We start from the raw sequence: 17,838 nt of genomic DNA on the forward strand, positions 1-17,838 counted from the left end.
CATTATTTTGTTCTACATGATTGGCAAAAGTTATGAAAAAAAACTGGTTAATCATATCAACATAAATAGTTTACACTTTCAAAAAATGGTTGTGCTTCCCTGACAGCACAAACTTCAGTATCAGGGTCAAAAAGCCAGTTGGTTGCGGACTCAGCAGGGAACGCTGCGGTAGGGACCATTTTTATAAATGGCAGAAAATGATACAGCAACAGACTACTTTTAAATTTCTCAAATGCTTTTTTTTTTTAAATGTTCTGAAATCTTCCAGATAGACACCACACACTGAGGCCAAATTCTGAAAAAAAAAAAAATAAAATAAATAACCTATTCTCCAAGTCATTAACTGCATACTCCTGCCAAGGTAATGCATTGCCTCATTTAGAGAGACAATCAGTCTACCTGGACTATCTTTAAAACCAAATGCTGATAGGGTTGACTTTTACTCAGTACTGTGTTCAGTCATCTGGGAAGCAGGATCGCCAAGAACTCCAATTAATCAGCATTACAAGATATCGTGAACTGGCTGTTCGGGAGCCTGGCTGGGGGACAGGGAGTGTTTGCAAGATGAGGACACCTGCAGCTTCACTAGTCCTGCCACTCAGCAGGTGTTACTATAAACCCTTTTAGACGACCATAACAGGGTAACAGTAGAAATGTACTTGTCTAGGATACCCTTTTCACCATTTAATTTAAGGCAGACACTATTGTTGAATAGCCATTTTAGATAATATAATTCCTATAGTATTCATAGTTGTTGCTTTTGGCTGCAGTACTTGAAGATAGGATTAGTGGAGTTTTGCCTCTGTTCAGCTGAGTGAGTTCAAGACTGGCTCCCAGTACTCTGTCACTAGACTTGTACAGCATCCTTTCCTGAAAAATTCTTAATCATTTCAGTAAAATGTCAGGAAAAGTTCCAGAGGCAAGACTTTTCAGTTTGTGATGTTATTGGAGATACAATGAAAGAGAATAAAATTGTGTTCCACACTTTATTCATAAAAAAAGCACTGAAATTTCAACACAAATCATATAAAATGGTAGTAGCATTACATAAATAGTATTTTTTTTTTTTATGACATTAGCTCAAGGCTGCACAAAAAAAAAAAATTGATTAACGATATACTTGTGGCAACAAATACTGAATACCTTTCTTTTTCAGTAGCACAAAGAGGCAACATTAAAACACTTTTAAATAAAAAAAATTGAATCTAAAAAACAGTAGATAACAAACTAGTCAATATTCTCTACCAGCGCTTATTTCCTTCTAAAATCTAACAGATCAAAACACTGGTACAGTTAACACAAAGACACTTGGTAAAAAATAGAACAAACCAAAAAAAATATATATTTGTAATGCAGTTGGACCTAAAAGTATAACATTTTTACATGAAGCACTAAGATACAACTAGGTTAGATATTAATGCAACAGAATTAACCTTTGTACTGAGACAAAGAATTTTTGAAAGGCAACAGTTTTGAATTAGAGATAAATACTTTAGCAGTTGTCCTTGCGTGGCATTTGAACTTTGTGCAGGTGTCATACGGTTTGACTTCGCATTACACCAGGGCTTGAATCCAGGTAATCCCAGGCCACACCCACAATGAGGTTCCTAACCCAACTACATCCCAATAGAACTGGATAGACCTTCCCCACGCTAGGCAATCACTAACACTCAAATCTAGTTATTACTACTAAATATAAAAGTGAGTAATGTTTGAAAAGGTTACGAATGTAGTTGTACAGTGAGAGACACACCTACTGGAACGGGATCTTCCCATTGGTGAAGAAAGGTTTGTGTAACAATCAAACAGGCCCACGACTGTACTGGCTCTTCCATTTATGTACTTTTATACTGTATATAAAAAAATAAAAATGAAACATTTTTGCCCCGTTCCTGATTGAAGTCTCAGCTGAGGCGCAGACTGATCAAATCATCCTCTTTCTGGCAATCTTTAAATCCAGCTATTGTACAGAATATTTTACAGAACCTGTGTTCTTTCACTACAGCTTCTTAGCATAACCTGAACTCTGGCCCTGCTTTGCTTTACTGAAGCTTTTACACACAGATTCTTATTCATGATGTTGGGTGTAAGAGGAGAGGTTGGGACAGTTAACATTACTCCGTAGTTCTGCATAGACTGGTGCTTTAGTTTATCCTGTTATCGTTTTATTTTATTTTATAAAATACTCTGCCTCTCGCACAACATACAGCCAAACAATATAAAATGAAATAACCAAAAAAAAAAAAAAAAAAAAAAAAACAGAAAACAGGAGCACCTGAGAAATGTTTTGCTTAAGTCTTAACATTCCCAGCCCACAACATATTCAAGTATCCCAAAATAAATGAAAGGAGACATACAATTATTATAAATTATAACTTTACAATTTAATTGACACTTTTACCATTATATTTACAATATCATAAATGCTTTTGCTACTTTTTGTTTTTGTCTTTAAGCAATCCCTGAGAATGGAGTTAGTATCTCTTTTACTCATTCTTTTTTCTTAATTAAAAAAAAAAACCCTACCAAAAAAATAAGAGGAAACAAATATGAATTCACACATGTTGCTTGGTCAATGCAAGCTATCCTACAGACCCCATGCTGTTTCTGCCTGTGTGTTTTGGTGTCGCTTATGCAAGGTTTAGTGTTGCAGCTCTGCTTTCGATCCCTGCTCTTTACTGCATGCTGTAAACCAGGCCTCTAAAAATGGTTGCAAGTTTATCCTTGCAACAGGAGAGAGGTACAGTATCACACTCCGCTGTTAGAAATTTGGTAAGTTGGATTTTTATTGAATTTTTGTATATAAGATAAAAATTATATTCTTAAACCACCAAGTTGGCTCTCGATAGCTTGTTTGGTTTATGTGCCACTTTTTCCTTTTAATAATAATAATAAAAAAAGGTCTTTCCATTTAAGATTTTTTTTTCTATCTTTCAATAGTACCACATTCTATCATGGTGCATCCTTTCACCCCCTTTTCCAAAAAAAAAACCAAACAAAAAAACACCCCACACAATACCATGTGACGGTTGCTCTCAGATCAAAATAAAACAAGTCTTTTTACTATTGCACTCCTTTTAAAAAAATCACCCAAAGCGCTCCCTCACAAGCATCATGAGCTTCTTCTTTCCCTTGTAGATCTGTTTAAGGTTGTCTATGAACTGGGCAAACTGGATGTGTCCATCCTGTGCCAGGAGAAAGGTCTCTCTGGCTTTGCTGAGGAACTCAATAAACTCCCCGTAGTGCCGGGGGCTGATGTGAGTCAAGCGGGAGTGTGTGGTGTTGATGTAAGCGCTAATGGTAGCGTCCAATAACTGCCTCAGCGGGGCCTTGTCAGTGGACATAAGCTTCCCGGAGTTGCGGCGGCCGGGGATTCCCGCTAATCCGGGGGCAGTCATGGTGCAACGGCGCAGAATGTCTGAAAGAACGGTGGCGCAATGCACGCTTTTCACCACCAGGGGGATGATGGCAGCCAGCTCGTTCTTACCCAGGGAATGACTGAGCGCGCAGGCCCAAAGCACATCGTTGATGGCTGGATGTGTGTCCTGGTTGTATGCCAGGTTGAGGTGGGTCATGGCCAGGGAGGCCAGCTTGAAGGCCCGCAGAGGGTAGCCACGGTGCTCCATGTAGCGGGCGATGGTGAAGAGTTGGGAGTAGGTCATGCCGGTAGAAGCCGCGTCGATGACAATCTGGTAGGCCGTCTCAAAGGCGATATGGTCCTTCTCGCACAGCGTCAGGGCCGACAGAGCACAGTTCTGTGGGTCCTTCATGGCACATTGCAGGGCCAGGGTCCGTGCGCAGCTGGCCAGCTCCTCCCGCTGTGGGTAGTCCAGGCTCAGCCGCAGGATGGTGTTGTGAGACATCACTGTGGCTGCAACGATGCTAGTGGCCTCAGTGGGAGTGAACAGGGTGTACCAGCTCTGCAGGATGCTAACGAGTGCACGCAGGCCTGCAATGGCAGAGAGGAGAGAAACAGACGGGTTAGAGTGCAAAGAGAACGGTGCTAGGTCCATTAGAAGTATTAATACATCCATCCGGGTTTTTAACTTGACTAAAAGAGGGCTTTGGTATTTTCACCCAATGAACACCACACAGTTTGCAAAGCCTGCTGCTACCTATTTCAGTCATCTGTAAAGAGTTACAAACCAGGACAAGGCAAAACAACATTAAATAAATACATAAAGGGGCCGAGATACTGACCAACTTCAGTGGCACAGGTGACCAGCCAGCGCACCATCTCCCTGCGCCTCCAGTTCAGCGTGGACAGAGTCATTCGCATCACCTGCAGGAAGAAGAAAACAAGACAGTCAGTATCGACTGCAGAGAAACGTAACCCAGAGCTCCATCCATTTGAGAATCAGCCTCCATTATGAAAGTGCTGGCTGTGACAAAGATAGTAACAGTTACCGGAGAAAAAGATAACAAGTCCTAACATTTAAACAAGTCAAGTCCCCTAAGGGTAATGCCTTTGTAAACGGGGCTATCTGTAGGGCAAGTAAAAATCAGTTTAAATTGAACAGATCAGTCATGGCAGTACTCGGCACAAAAACCTGTATCAAATTAGCACGTCTCTCCCACCTGCAGCCCCAGCTCCAGCGCCACATTGAGCAGGGTGATATCCGGCGGGCAGTCTGCGGGCGTTGCAATTTTGAAAGCATCCTGAGCCAGTTTGAAGATGAGGGAGGAGGAGTGGATGTTTTTCTGAATGGCCTCCAGCACTGTGCGTAATCGCAGCATGTCTCCTGGGAAGGAATGCAAAGAGAACTTTCAACCCCACTCGGCATCCAACTTCCATGAATTGTCAGCAGTAAAAATTGAAGCATTCCCTCTTTTTGTTAGTGCAATACACACACAGACTGTAAAATTTGTGTGTGAGGCTGCAGTGCTGTTTCTGAAAAGGTATCTGAAAACAGATGCTAGCATGTCGAAGTATTTGATCTATAGCCCAGACCCACCTTTGGCTGCAGTGAGCATGGTGGATGCCAGCTCACACTGCAGGGACTCCAGATGCCCAAGGGTAAACCAGCGTGGGTATCTGCTTGGCACCACAGAGATCCCGTGGTGTGGATGACTCGCATCACCAGAAGGGGCAGTAGACTCCAACACTGGCAGTCTAAAAAGACACAGCAAGAGACACCGATTAAAGACAATTGTGTGTAGATCCGTCAACATCAAACTGTCCAATAATGCCTGTGTATAAATACATGTGTTACAGAGCCTTTTGGCATCATGGGACACCAGTGGATAATAAAAGTCTAGCTCTTGATAAAAAGAAAATACGCACACAAAACCTAACTGGTATAACCTTTATCAGGAAGACAAGATCAAATCAGCATGTCAGCATCATCTGTAAACAGGCCTGCCCACAGGCAGTGAGCTGATCCCCACAGTACTGGCTTTTATGGCCTCTATATTCTTGCTTTTTACATCGTGTTTTAAGCTCTATTGATTTTGTATTACCAGTACCCCGAGGAAGTCTACAAAAAAAACAAACAGGAATGGTTCAGCTCAGGTGGGGGATTAGCCAGCAAATGCATGTTGATAACACAATTTATAAACAGATCTTTTAGAACTGATGTCTTATTAAAGTGCTATACTCTAATTTCTAATTATTTAAACCCTCCTGATGTTTTAGTCATATTAGTACATTTGCACTGTTAATATATTCTATTCATTTATTTATTTATAAAGGTGTGACTGAGGGAGGAGTTAATTATGTTTCATTAAAAAAAAAAAAAAAAAAAAAAAAACACACACACACACACACACACACACACACACACACACACACACACACACACACACACAAATAAAAGAAGATATGCATTTCATGGTTTTATTGCAGGAACCCTGCGTGGTGTTATGGGGTGCTAGGCTCTTGAGGTTGCAGGTACGTCAAATCCTATTTACACTCTGGACATTAAAGACAGTCATGACAACCACATCTATCATCGACAAGCTAGCTAAACTGCAATACAGAACAATTTAATCTGCCCCTCAAAAAAGTACTTGCATGCCTGGCCGACAGATATGCAGATGAATAGCTGATTCTTACCTCATGGCCCGCAGAGCGAGTTTATAGGCCAAGTCAGTGTCGTGAGGCAGTAGCGCAGAGAAGAGGTACTTTGCAAAGGTATGCATAGGAACACTCTCCCGATGGATCACCTCCCCCAGCCCACTGAAAGGGCCCCCTGGAAGAACACAAAACACTTCTCAATATTCATCAACTTTAATGAGAACACATACTTACTACTGAAAAGATTTGTATTAATGCCTGAACTGATGATACAAAAACGACGGAACACTGCTGGACCAGACTGTATATAAAGTTCTTACTTGACTGCAACCAGCAGGGGGTGCCCTTGTGAACAAAAGTAGTCACACAAAGTAGTCATTGACATTTTTTGGAAAACAGATTAGGTTTGTCAAAAGTGTGGGCATGCCCATTAAAAACAGACACAAAAACGCTTTTGCAGTCCAGTCTTGCATGAAGACGCCTCTTCGTTTACTGCTCAAGCTGCGTTATCCCCACTGTAGAAAAAGCGAAGTGAGCCTGCGCTTACATACCCTCCAGCAGGAGAATGCACTGCTTGCGGAGTGTCAGCACCAGCACCTCGTCCAGATCGAGCTCCTGCAGCCGCCCGATGATCTGCTCCTCGTTCCTGCACACCTTGTCCTGAGAGTACAGGCCCTCTGGCATCACCCGCTGCTGCCCCATGCCCATGAGAGCAACCTCCAGCGCCAGGGCCAGATACGACTCCCCGCTGTCCTGGCACCCTGACACAGGAACATGGTGATAGACTGGAGGCTTGGGGTCCCCAGAGTCTGCCAGAAGGAAACACAAAACCAAGCCAGTTAGCTCATGGATACCTCTGAATCAGTGCAGTGGCATGTTGTGGTAGAGAGAACATATCTTAATGGAACCAAACTCTACTTAAATTCAAAATCTCTGCTGCTGTCAGACGCACACTATTTTGCTAGACTGACCCCACTAAGCACTTCAGAACAAGCCAACACAGTGACAGATACAGATGTACTCTGTGTTTATGTGTAAACACAAGATAGGCATGGTGTCAGACTGAGGAGGTCTTTGTTTATCAGGAGATAGCTGCTGATGAGGACATATACATACTCTTGTCTATATTCATTAGACTGATGGGGGTGGGGGGCAGAAAAAATACCGACACCTGTTGTCAAGGCAGAGACCCCAAAGCCCTCTTAAAATGAGGGAACAAAATGATCCGCTGCCAATCCTGCTTATCAGAGTAAGGACCTGGGCTTCAGCTTTATCCCATCAGAAAATCCGGTCACACTGCTCAAGGGGAGTTAACCACTGCAACAGGTGCTTTCGAGGTTATAATGCCGTACTTATTCCTATTTATTGGACCTAATCATTACAAATTAATATTTTACAAGCAGAAGGCTCACACTTCACTAATTTGCAGTAAGGGGTCTGGAGCAGGCCGTCTCTAACATATCCCCCTCCGCCATCAAACACCATATGTTTACAGCTGTATAACCAAGAGCAGACTGACCATCTGCCAGTTGTTTTGTGAAGCTGCTTTAAGTGTCATTGTAGCTCACTGGTTGAAATGCCAATTAGTAGTACATTAGACAAAATGTATAATGTTCTATATTGGGGCTTATTTTCATTTTGACATTGTATATACAGTAAGTGATAACATCAAGCTTGCAGTAAGCTTTTCCGGACAGAAGAATTCAGTATTTATTTTTTCTGAAGATAAGGGAAAGCTTTTTCCTCTGAATACTTAACATTCAAATAGTTAAGGTGCCTTTATTGCTAAACTTAAATGTTTGTAGCTTTTGCTGGATTATTTCACTAAGACTTAGCCTGAAATATAATGGAAGCAACACCCCTACCTTAATGGGAGGGAGAGACAAAGAAACGATGGACACGTAAATGCAGCATCAGAGTGGTTTATATATTTTCATTTTGGCGACTAGTAAATTAAAGCACTGTATGGCTCTCAACTGTACCTCCTGTATCCATGGAATTGTCATCCTCTATCCGGCAGGCTTCAGTCAAAGTCACAAAGAGACAGCCTATAGGGTCCAGAGGGTGTCCCACCCAGCCCTCCATATTTGTGATTGTGGTCACCCCTCTTTGGAGCAGCTCTAGAACACAGCAAGGGCAAATAGGTTTTATAAGCAAGCACATGTACCTCTGATTTAGAATCAACAGTGAGTTCAAATAGTCTCCCCAACATACTGTCTGCGTGTGGTGAAAGAAGCGGTGTTGCAGTTTAAAATCAGCTGGCTTTCACTGATGCTGCCGTTAGCACATTCATCAGACTCAAAGATAAACATCTTTATTAAATATCAGATGAGATTTATTGTTACCAAGGATTTAAAAAAAAAAAAAAAAAGCTGCTAGGCTGTTCAGGAACTGCAGGAAACAGGAGTGAGACTAATGTACTTCTATCAGGTATTTCGGTGTGGGTTTTAGCACTTGCCTGTGTGGGGTGTGACCAGTCTGTCCAAACTCCAAGAACACAGTTGGTCTCCCACCTCAGTGACTTCTGCGTCAGAATGAGTGTGGAAGCTTTTCATTTGCAAATAATGGGGCAGGGCAGTCCATTACAACAACTTTGCATCCTGCCTCTGCAGGATGCCAGAGGGAGGGACAGAAGCCTCCTACCTTTCTTCTGGTGCTTGTATATTTCCAGCTGCCTCTGCTGCTGCAGCCTGAGTGTGTTGATGATGGCAACGGCCAATCGCAATGCTTCTCTGGGGTAACCATGGGATCGCAGAGCATCCACTCTGGCACAGGCAGTTGGTACATGCTCTGAAAACACAGGAAAGGGCATCTATGTGAACATTTCAACAGACAATATTACACATCTAACAAACTGCGATAAAGCACAAAACAGGCTGTTCTTTATTAAAATATTGGTTTCTACCTTTTCTTCCACAATAATACCAGACTGTGATATTGACTGTGGGCTTAAGTTATGTGTACAAGCTCATCATGTTAATGAGCACACCTGAGGATCCTGGTTACAATAGAAGGCATCAAAAGTAGACTCTGGTTTTTACCAGTTAAAACGCAGCTCTCCTGGCTTTTTTTGTTGTTCTATTATTCCTCGGGTCAAAATGTACAATACCCCTTTTATTGAACAAAACACAAGTTTTATTTTTATCATACTGATGAACCTCCTCCACTCCCAATGTGTCTCTAACTTGTAGGTAATACAATGAGTACATTAATCTCACTGCCCTGCCCCATTATTTGCAAATGAAAAGCTTCCACACTCATTCTGACGTAGAAGTTACCGAGGCATGACAGCTCAAGGGTGAATCCACAGCATGGTACATAACTGCATGTTAGCAAAGGAAAGGTGTGTATCAAAGCCTGCAGAAGTATCTTCCCGAACAATGGAAAACAGGGCTTAGCCCACTAGTGATTCACAGCAGCATTTCTCAATTGCAAAAGTAGAGTATATTGAAAACCATCTTATTGTACAGGTTTTGAGAAAGATTTACCAGTGACAATATATAAACTTTGTCTAGCAGACATGATGAGGCAACACGGTTTTTCAGATATTTAACAATGAAGTCATTAACCCTTTCATGCATGACATATTGAAAATAGCTATCTATGTCCTCCCATTTAAAGACAGAGTGTTTCTGTGTCCATCCCATATGGGGCTGCCATGCACAAAAACATGGTATGTTTTGCAAAGAGAACACCCACAACTCAAAGCCTGTGGTCGTGGGCGAGTTACTCCCTGTGATCCCTTACCCAGCCAAAGCGGCAGCCCCTGGGAGGTGAAGAGCAGGCTCTCCCCTTCTCGCTGATAAGTGGGCGACATGTAGAAATCACTGCTGATTATCCTCTGCAGGTGGCTGTCTTGCCAGTGCAAGTCACAGGCCTCCATTGCTCTTGTGAAGACAGTCCTCCTCGGCCTCGCTAAGGAGTCTGCAGGGAAGAGAAGTGAACAGATAAAAAAAAAAATAAAAAAAATAAGACGTCACAAAAACAGGCCTGGCATTCTGGGAAGACAAGTTGTGTGGAGATACAACTAACAGGAAAACAAAAGCACCAGGGAGAGCACTTTAGGGGAAGAGAAGTCATCAGGAGAATTCTGTTCCTTTTACTTTTACCACTTAAATAGTCTTGACACCACGATTTTAACAAGCCTTGGTTACATTATACAGGCATGGATGAAACCATGAAATTATCACTATCTGTTGCACTGTAAAAAAAAAAAAAAAAAAAAACACCACACACACACACTTTGTTTTAACGCAAGTGCGAGGTTTGCTGACATTTCACCCTCAAAATAATTTAGTGACAGGGTGTCAAAGTAGGCAAATACAGTAAGGATAACTAATAGACATTAAAAAATATCTCATTACAGGGTCGTGAGTGCGAGTCACTAAGCTGTGTCCCACATTAGAGCAACACACTGAAGCAATTAAAGTGAACTCATGCCCAAGCCTTTTGCCTCTCCTGGCTCTCAGGTGCCAAGACTGTCATCAGCTCAGAGGCTCTCCCAAACCCCAGCTGATGCGAGCGGAACGGGGGTGCGGGGTGGGTTGGTGCAGGGGCACCTTCAGAACTTGCTAATTGCACCCAGAAGAGAGCGTGAGTCTTCAGTCGTGTTACCCTTTCTACCCCCTCTTCCTCAGCCTGCCAAACATATACACTGTAGACCAATTAGAGAGCAGCAGATGGAAGGAGATCTACAGGAGTTTCAATTAGAGATGTTTCCAGGAGAACTAGCAAAGGTTCAAACTGCTGCAATTTCATCACGGTGTATGCAGGTTTATTTTTTTGCACTAATGAAGCACTTAAAGCCTATTAAAATGTGATTTTTAGTTTGCTTAAATTAAAAATGCGCATAAGACAACCATGGGAATACGTTGCTAAATACAAATTGTCAGTGTTTAAAAAAAAAAAAAAAAAAAGTTCTTTATTTTCTGAACACTCTCAAAAGGGTCTCCCACTGGCAATGCAGTTTCCCATGGCTTATGTTGTTACTGCTGCAGATTAGGCTGGTAAGAAATTGCAAGGACCAGCAGCATTTTGCAGTCACAGGGAATCAGAATTACAGTTGATATACTGTAAGCAACTACTTGAGCTACACCATGCATACACAAAAATGTCCGAAGGAACTGTAAGCGCTGTTGGTAAATAGGTGTATATGCATGCGATAGAAGCAGGTGGCAAAGCTCACCTTGGCTGAGGTTGGAGCTCTGCGGCAGGGCATTGGTAATGTTTGGTAACTCGCTCCCGTAGTTGCCGTCCTCAAGAGGACACACGTCCATGTCACTCCACTTCTTCAGCTGCCTGAGCCAGCAGGACTTCTCATCGGTTTTGCAGTGTGGGTTCAGCACAATACAGACCCATAAAGCACCTGAACAGAAAGTGAATCTATGAGCTATACGCCAGCGCCCACCATTGACCTGTTAATTTTCTGCACTAACCCAAAACCAACATACTGCTTCCCATAAGCTTCAAAAGATATGTGAATTATTGTAATAAAATGAAACCTGGCAGGACTGGCATTAATTAATACTATTGCTGCCACCGTTGCTTATATGCTTCCTGTAAGCAAGTCTTATGATGAACACACAAAATGTTAAAACCAAAAATTGAAACAAACTGCTAATAGCAGCAGAAGTGGCAGCAGGGTATGTGGATGTTTTGGCATCATTAAGTCCTGCATTGATGCAATGGAAACTTACTCTAGCAATACACGCTGAATGTCATGTTTCACTCTCCAGGCAACAGATGGCTGGATCTGCATGTATTCTTCGGTATTTCTATTAAAAACTTGCTTTAACACCAGTCGGATTAGCCATCACACCAGTCTTCCAAAGGCCCTCGATCCACAATAGGGTCTCAGCAGTCAATGTATGCGTACACAATAATTAAAGGTGTGCAGGAATAATGCAACAACAGAGATGTAATAAACAATTAAAATAAATAAGAAACCAGACTCAGCTAAGCTAAATGAACGGTCTGGTAGGCGTGTTGGTGGCTTGCTCCAGGTAAAGTGAACTTGATGATGTGCAGCACTATTTCTAAGCAAAGGTGACTGACAGTAGTTTTCCTTACCCAACTCATCCCACAGCTGCCTGCATTTCTCCGTCATACCAGTTCCCTGTTGCCTCCACAGAGACAGCCGTGGGTCTGCCATGAACTGCTCCGTTATTAAGGTCAGCATCCGGGCGCCGTTTGAATCCCGCATCCTTAGCATCTCACGCACCTGCCGAGCCAGAGCAAAAAAGTGAGTCTGGGAACATGCAGCTGCTCCAGTTTTTTATTTACTCACTCATTTATTTAAAAGTACTTTCTAAAGGCCAATTCAGATATACTTCTTTCTCTCTCTCTCCTTTAAAACAAAAAACAGGTTATTGGGATGATTTGGGATGGCTTGATAGGCAGACATATATATATGTTTCTGTGTTCTCTCCCCCCCCCCCCCCCCCCCTGCACAACAGAGACTCCATGTAGGTTGCAGATATTTTGCAGTAAACACTGGCCTTAAGGCAAAGGACTGGATAAATATAAGGCAGTAAGAGATTTGAATATAACACTCCTAATGCTTTGTTCTGAATAAATAATCAGATATATTTTGCAGCCCATCACAATGATTAAGAGGGCACATAATGAGTATGGAAAGAAACCCCCACTGTACCTTGGCGAACATGGAGTTGAGCTGCTTCCCCGACCCGTAGTAGCCTCCCTGGGACAGGAACTGCTTGACCTGCTCCCTCACCTGCTCCTCATCCAGGTGCCAGCAGTTCTCATCGTTGATACTGGCTCCAGCTGTGGGGTCCGGAGCACCTGAATAGACAGCCAACCAGCCACAAATCAATACAATCCCAAACTGTACTGATTCATATAGTCACCGTTGTATTATTTTAAAAACAACCATACTTTACACCAGGTGTTTAGCCACCTTGACATCCCATTTAATGCATGCAAGGGTCAACAAAATTGTTGAAGACCCATCTTCCCAGAGAACATTTATAGGGTTTTTACAGTCAACAAAATCAATACACAAAGAATAGTTGTGCAAAGGTTTGTACACTTAACATATCTGCAACAGTACAAAAGGCAGCACATTTCAGTGCCAAGAGCAGGCACTTGAAGCAGTTATAATATGGGAAGGAAAATTCTAAAATATCAGCTTCTTAACTTGTTCAGGAAATTGTGCGTGCGTGCGTGCCTGGTAGGTTTAAAAGCTCTCGCAAGGCTTCTTCAAGGAGTCCAAGGCAACAACTACTGGAAGGCTTTGGTGCAATGGAAACATTCTCCAAAGACAAGATGCTCAATGTCTCCATCATACAGCAAGACTATCTTATGAAAAGAGACTTCTCTACTGTCACCCTATTTGGATAGATTTCTTGAGCTTTGGCTCCACTGTAGAAAATATTGCAAATTAGAACCAATTGCTCTGTTTATTTTTAATGAAACAGCCTTTTTTTTTTTTTTTTTTTTTTTTTTAAATAAAACAGAAAACATTGTCAGCACAGCCTCCAATTGTTACAAAACACGTTCTCAAATAATTTAGCATGCAAGACTTAAATTAGGATGGCTGTGACAATCATCCCCAATAAAAGCACTCACTCCTGCAAACAAAACCACTGATCCCTCCTTTGGGGTTTCCACCTTTCACAAGGTTAGTTGTTATCGCAGAAATGCCTTCAAAATAGACTTGCTAAAAAAAGCTAAAAAGCTGTCAACAGTAAACTTGCCTAAAACCATTCAGAAACTACTCTGTATTCTCTCGTGGCCCTTAACAAGAAGAAAAAAAAAAAGCACATTTGTTAAATCTGAGAAGGAAATTTTAGAATACAGATCAGTTTACAAGACACTGGCTTGGCTTCATGATGCAAAATCTTAAAAGCACAAAAACATTATCCCTTGACATGCACAATACATCAATCTTTAATAAGACAGTAAGTGATATAGTAAGTTGTGAACTCTAATGTATATGAAACAGAGTACTCTCAAAGCTTTTAAGAAAATAGGGGTCTATTGCAATGAAGAGTGGGACTTTCAGTAGCACCTTTAACTACAGTAAATTAATCACAATAAATACCAGGGGTGTGCAAGTCATATCGCCAGACGCCCCGCACAACAGGATTTGTGTGAGGGACAACAAGTTTTGCCGTTATACTTTACCTGTCTGACAAATAGTTTTAATTTATTTATTTTTTCCTGTCTTTGTTCTGTTGCTAGAAAGACACACCGGTATTCATTAATTTATTTATTTTTAAAAAGAGCAACGCAAGTTTCTGAAAACTGAATTGCGGAAGTCTAGCACATACACAGAAACATTTAAAAGCGTTTACTTCCCATCCCTATCACTTCAGATTGGCTACGTGGGAAAAGCTGATCTTCTACTAGTTACCAAGAAATGGCTGCCAAGAGATTCTCTGCTAATGCACTAATCTAACCTTTTAAACTTAAGGTATTTACATTTTTTGAAAAATTAGCAAATAAATGATGCTGCTTTATTAATGCATGAATCTGGCATTTAAATGCAGCAAATCTAGTAAAGTTACAACAGCAACAAAAAATACATATCATAGGTTTCTAAGGTATTAGCGGATTAGAAAAAATGTTGTGTAATTTATAAAATTATTTCCAAGTCAACTTTGTGGTCAAGCATATAATTGTTAGGATGATAAAAAAAAAAAACAACAAAAACACACACCACACACGTCAAGTTTACTGTTTAGAAGCATTTCAAAGAAACTTTCCCTGGCAATAAATGTAAGGATTTTTTTCTTTCGATTTTAGTGTTGCTAACCTAGTTGCTATTTACCATATTTACATATATATATATTTTTTTATTTAAAACGCCATATTAAAAAAATAATAGGGGGCTCCAAAGTGGCGCATCCAGTAAAGGCGCAGGATGTGCCCTATAGCCTGGACATCACCGGTTCAAGTCTGGGCTATTCCACAGCCAACCACAGATGGGAGTTCCCAGGAGGCGGTGCTCAATTGGCTGAGCGTTGCCGGGGGGAGGGGGTCTAGGTCGGCCAGGGTGTCCTCGGCTCACCACGCACCAGCAGCCCCTGTAGTCTGGCCAGGCGCCTGTGGGCTTGCCTGTTAGCTGCCCAGGAGCTGCATTGTCCTCCTACGCTGTAGCTCCTGAGCGGCTGCACAGTGAATCCACAGTGTGTAAAGAAGCCGTCAGCTGATGGCACACACTTCAGAGGACAGCATGTGTTCATCTTCACCACTCCCAAGTCAGTGCAGGGGTGGTAGCAGTGATAATAAATAATAAATTTGGCCATTTCAAATTGGGAGAAAATGAAAAACTAAATTGGCAACAACTAAATAAAATAAAAATATTTTTTACTACATTTGAACAGAAGCAAGATTAGTTATTTATTGGACAAGCACAATCCATCGATTTGTGAAACTATATAAATATGAAGATTGACAAATGCTTATATATGAGATTCAGTACAACATTTTATTATTTTAATACAAATTACAGACTGTAAATCTCATGGCAATGTGTTTATGAATTAACTTGTATATTTTCACACAAGTCCTTTAAAAATCTGGGGTTCGGCAGTGGTAAAACTGAAAGAACGTCAAGAAATAAAAAACAACTGAATTCCACAAAGCAGCAGTAATTAGTTGGCAAAGATTTCGTATCAGTGATGCAACAAACTAAAACACCTGTACATCCGGAGTTGGATTCAGCTAATAGAGAGAGAGTGTGTGTGTGTGTGGGGGGGGGGGGGGGGGGGGGGGTGGGGGGGGGGGGGGGGGGGGGGGGGGGGGGGGGGGGGGGGGGGGGGGGGGGGGGGGGGGGGAGTTTGTTTGAAGAACTCTCAAATATTGTTTTATTATAGTTGTATTCTTGGTATGTTACTTACATTTACTAGCAAATGTGTTCCTAACTGCACAGAAAGGAATATATCCTTAAAGTATGTTATATATTTGTTGAGGTAAGGTGGGGTCACAGGGAACCTTTTCTGCATCTTGAAGAATTTAGTGAACCCGTCAAGCTAGAAGGCCAGATCAACCCCTGTTAATCACCAATTGATTGATTGTGTTCACTGTCAAATAAAACCAAAATCCTACAAGTTATATTCTACTTCTTTTTTGTTTGTTTGTTTTATGCAGCAGGGAGGGGACAAGTACATTTTTCTAGCATTTTGTCCCTTGGACAACAAGTCTTTCAAAAATTGCACCCCCTGAATACTTTAAAGTGTTGTTTTAGGACATTTGTGGAAATAAAACCTGCTGTGTCTTAAAATTCTAAGAACAGTGTCAGGTATGAAGGACATGTTTACAATACATTTCCATTTGAACTTTACTATTAAAAAAGCCAATGCTTTTTAAGACATCAACCGAGATATATTTCCTGTATTGGCTAAAGAAGTGCGTACAAATAAAAGATCTGCCTCACTGTAAAGGCAATAGTTTAATAGGACTTACATTACTTGTGTACTGCTGTATCTGCTAATGATCAGTACGTGGCAATTCAAATACCTGTGTGCAATACTATAAAAAACAGCAGGTTCATTTTGCACAGACCCATTTCCACCCTTAAAGAAAAGCAGCCATTGAGTTTCATATAACAGTAAAGGAAAAAAACAAAAAAAACCCCAAAAAACTCCCCTGTAAAATATGAACCAAAAAAAATCCTGTTGCAATCAGGTTAAATAAGAACAGTGTTTAGTTGTTTGCTAGTTTAACAACATTAAAAGTGAAAAATAAATTGGAACTAACACACAAAAGTGAATACCTATCTATTTTGTAGGTTTAAATCCATTTTAGTAAAATTGGCAAGAAAGGTTGCCTATTCTTTCTACAGATGGGGTTTTTGTGGTTTGGAAACTGTTGGTTTACTTTCTCCCATGCTTGTAATCCGCAGTATGTATGTATTGTGTTTCCATGTTGGGCCATGGAAATGTTGAAAATCATATGCCAGTAGAGTGTGTTTTAAATATAAACCATAAACACACAAAGGGAAGGGGGTTCTACTCCCTCAACGCACACCCAGTACTACAGGAGACAACATGTGGCTATCTATAGCAGTTGTTGCATGACTTCCTTTTCCTTTTACAAAATCAGTGGAAAGTAAATATTTAGGTACAAAATTAGGTCATTTGGCAGAATAAGCAGTAACTAACAGTAGCACAGACTTAGTTCAGAAACATGAAGGTACTCCACCAAAATGAAAACATTTCAGCAACAATAAACCAGAAATTCCACATAAGTCAACTTTAAAAATGAGTATCCAATTGTTTTTTTCTGTTGTGTAACAATAAACAGCTATCGTTGCAACAATTCATAAGCAGGTATGATAAGCAAAAAGCAAGAATTAGTATTATTTTTACCATGAACTTGGTTGATTTCCGAATTAGACGACAGAATCTCGTCTGCCAGTTTCTGTGCAGTGGGAAGGACCTCTGTGTGATGTGCGGCGATTAAATACTGTACAAATTTTTGCAGCTGGTCCCTGTTCATTTGGAAAAGGGTCTCTGAGATAGGAAGACGCAGTTTGACCTGGTCCGGCTTGCGGATCCGGTAGAGCGAGAGCGCCACCACATGGGCGCAGTAGAAAATGTCTTTGTTCCCACAGCCGCACGTGACAGAGGTGATCTTGCAGCGGTCGAAGCTGATGGCCACTTTGTACACAGTCTCCGGGTCGGACTGGGATGCTGGCTCTGTCACTGTGCCACTCAGATGGAAACCTGCAACACAAAATCAGGTTCATTATTGCATTTTTTAAATTTGCATATTCTAAAACACACAAAACTATTTACTATGCATAGACATAAAAGATGATGCAGCTAAAAACACCCAGCAGATTAATATACAGGGTG

At 41.3% G+C, this 17,838-nt stretch overlaps 1 protein-coding gene across 1 annotated transcript in view; it reads right to left on the reverse strand.

Annotated features, from left to right (window-relative positions):
• Positions 1–972: 972 nt before the first annotated feature.
• LOC121326388 (zinc finger SWIM domain-containing protein 5-like) overlaps positions 973–17,838 on the reverse strand; it is a 55,482-nt gene continuing 38,616 nt past the window's right edge. Inside the window, exons 2-14 of the mRNA XM_041269645.1 lie at positions 17,350–17,706; positions 12,669–12,817; positions 12,086–12,236; positions 11,202–11,381; positions 9,764–9,940; positions 8,660–8,806; positions 7,999–8,136; positions 6,568–6,825; positions 6,056–6,191; positions 4,956–5,113; positions 4,579–4,742; positions 4,201–4,282; positions 973–3,949 (exon numbers count right to left, since the gene is read on the reverse strand). Of these exons, the coding sequence (XP_041125579.1) occupies positions 3,087–3,949; positions 4,201–4,282; positions 4,579–4,742; positions 4,956–5,113; positions 6,056–6,191; positions 6,568–6,825; positions 7,999–8,136; positions 8,660–8,806; positions 9,764–9,940; positions 11,202–11,381; positions 12,086–12,236; positions 12,669–12,817; positions 17,350–17,706 (2,960 nt within the window). The 3' untranslated portion in view covers positions 973–3,086. The remainder of the gene's footprint in view (positions 3,950–4,200; positions 4,283–4,578; positions 4,743–4,955; positions 5,114–6,055; positions 6,192–6,567; positions 6,826–7,998; positions 8,137–8,659; positions 8,807–9,763; positions 9,941–11,201; positions 11,382–12,085; positions 12,237–12,668; positions 12,818–17,349; positions 17,707–17,838) is intronic.

The sequence above is a fragment of the Polyodon spathula genome, chromosome 14 (assembly GCF_017654505.1).
Source record: "Polyodon spathula isolate WHYD16114869_AA chromosome 14, ASM1765450v1, whole genome shotgun sequence".
NCBI classification, from domain to species: Eukaryota; Metazoa; Chordata; class Actinopteri; order Acipenseriformes; family Polyodontidae; genus Polyodon; species Polyodon spathula.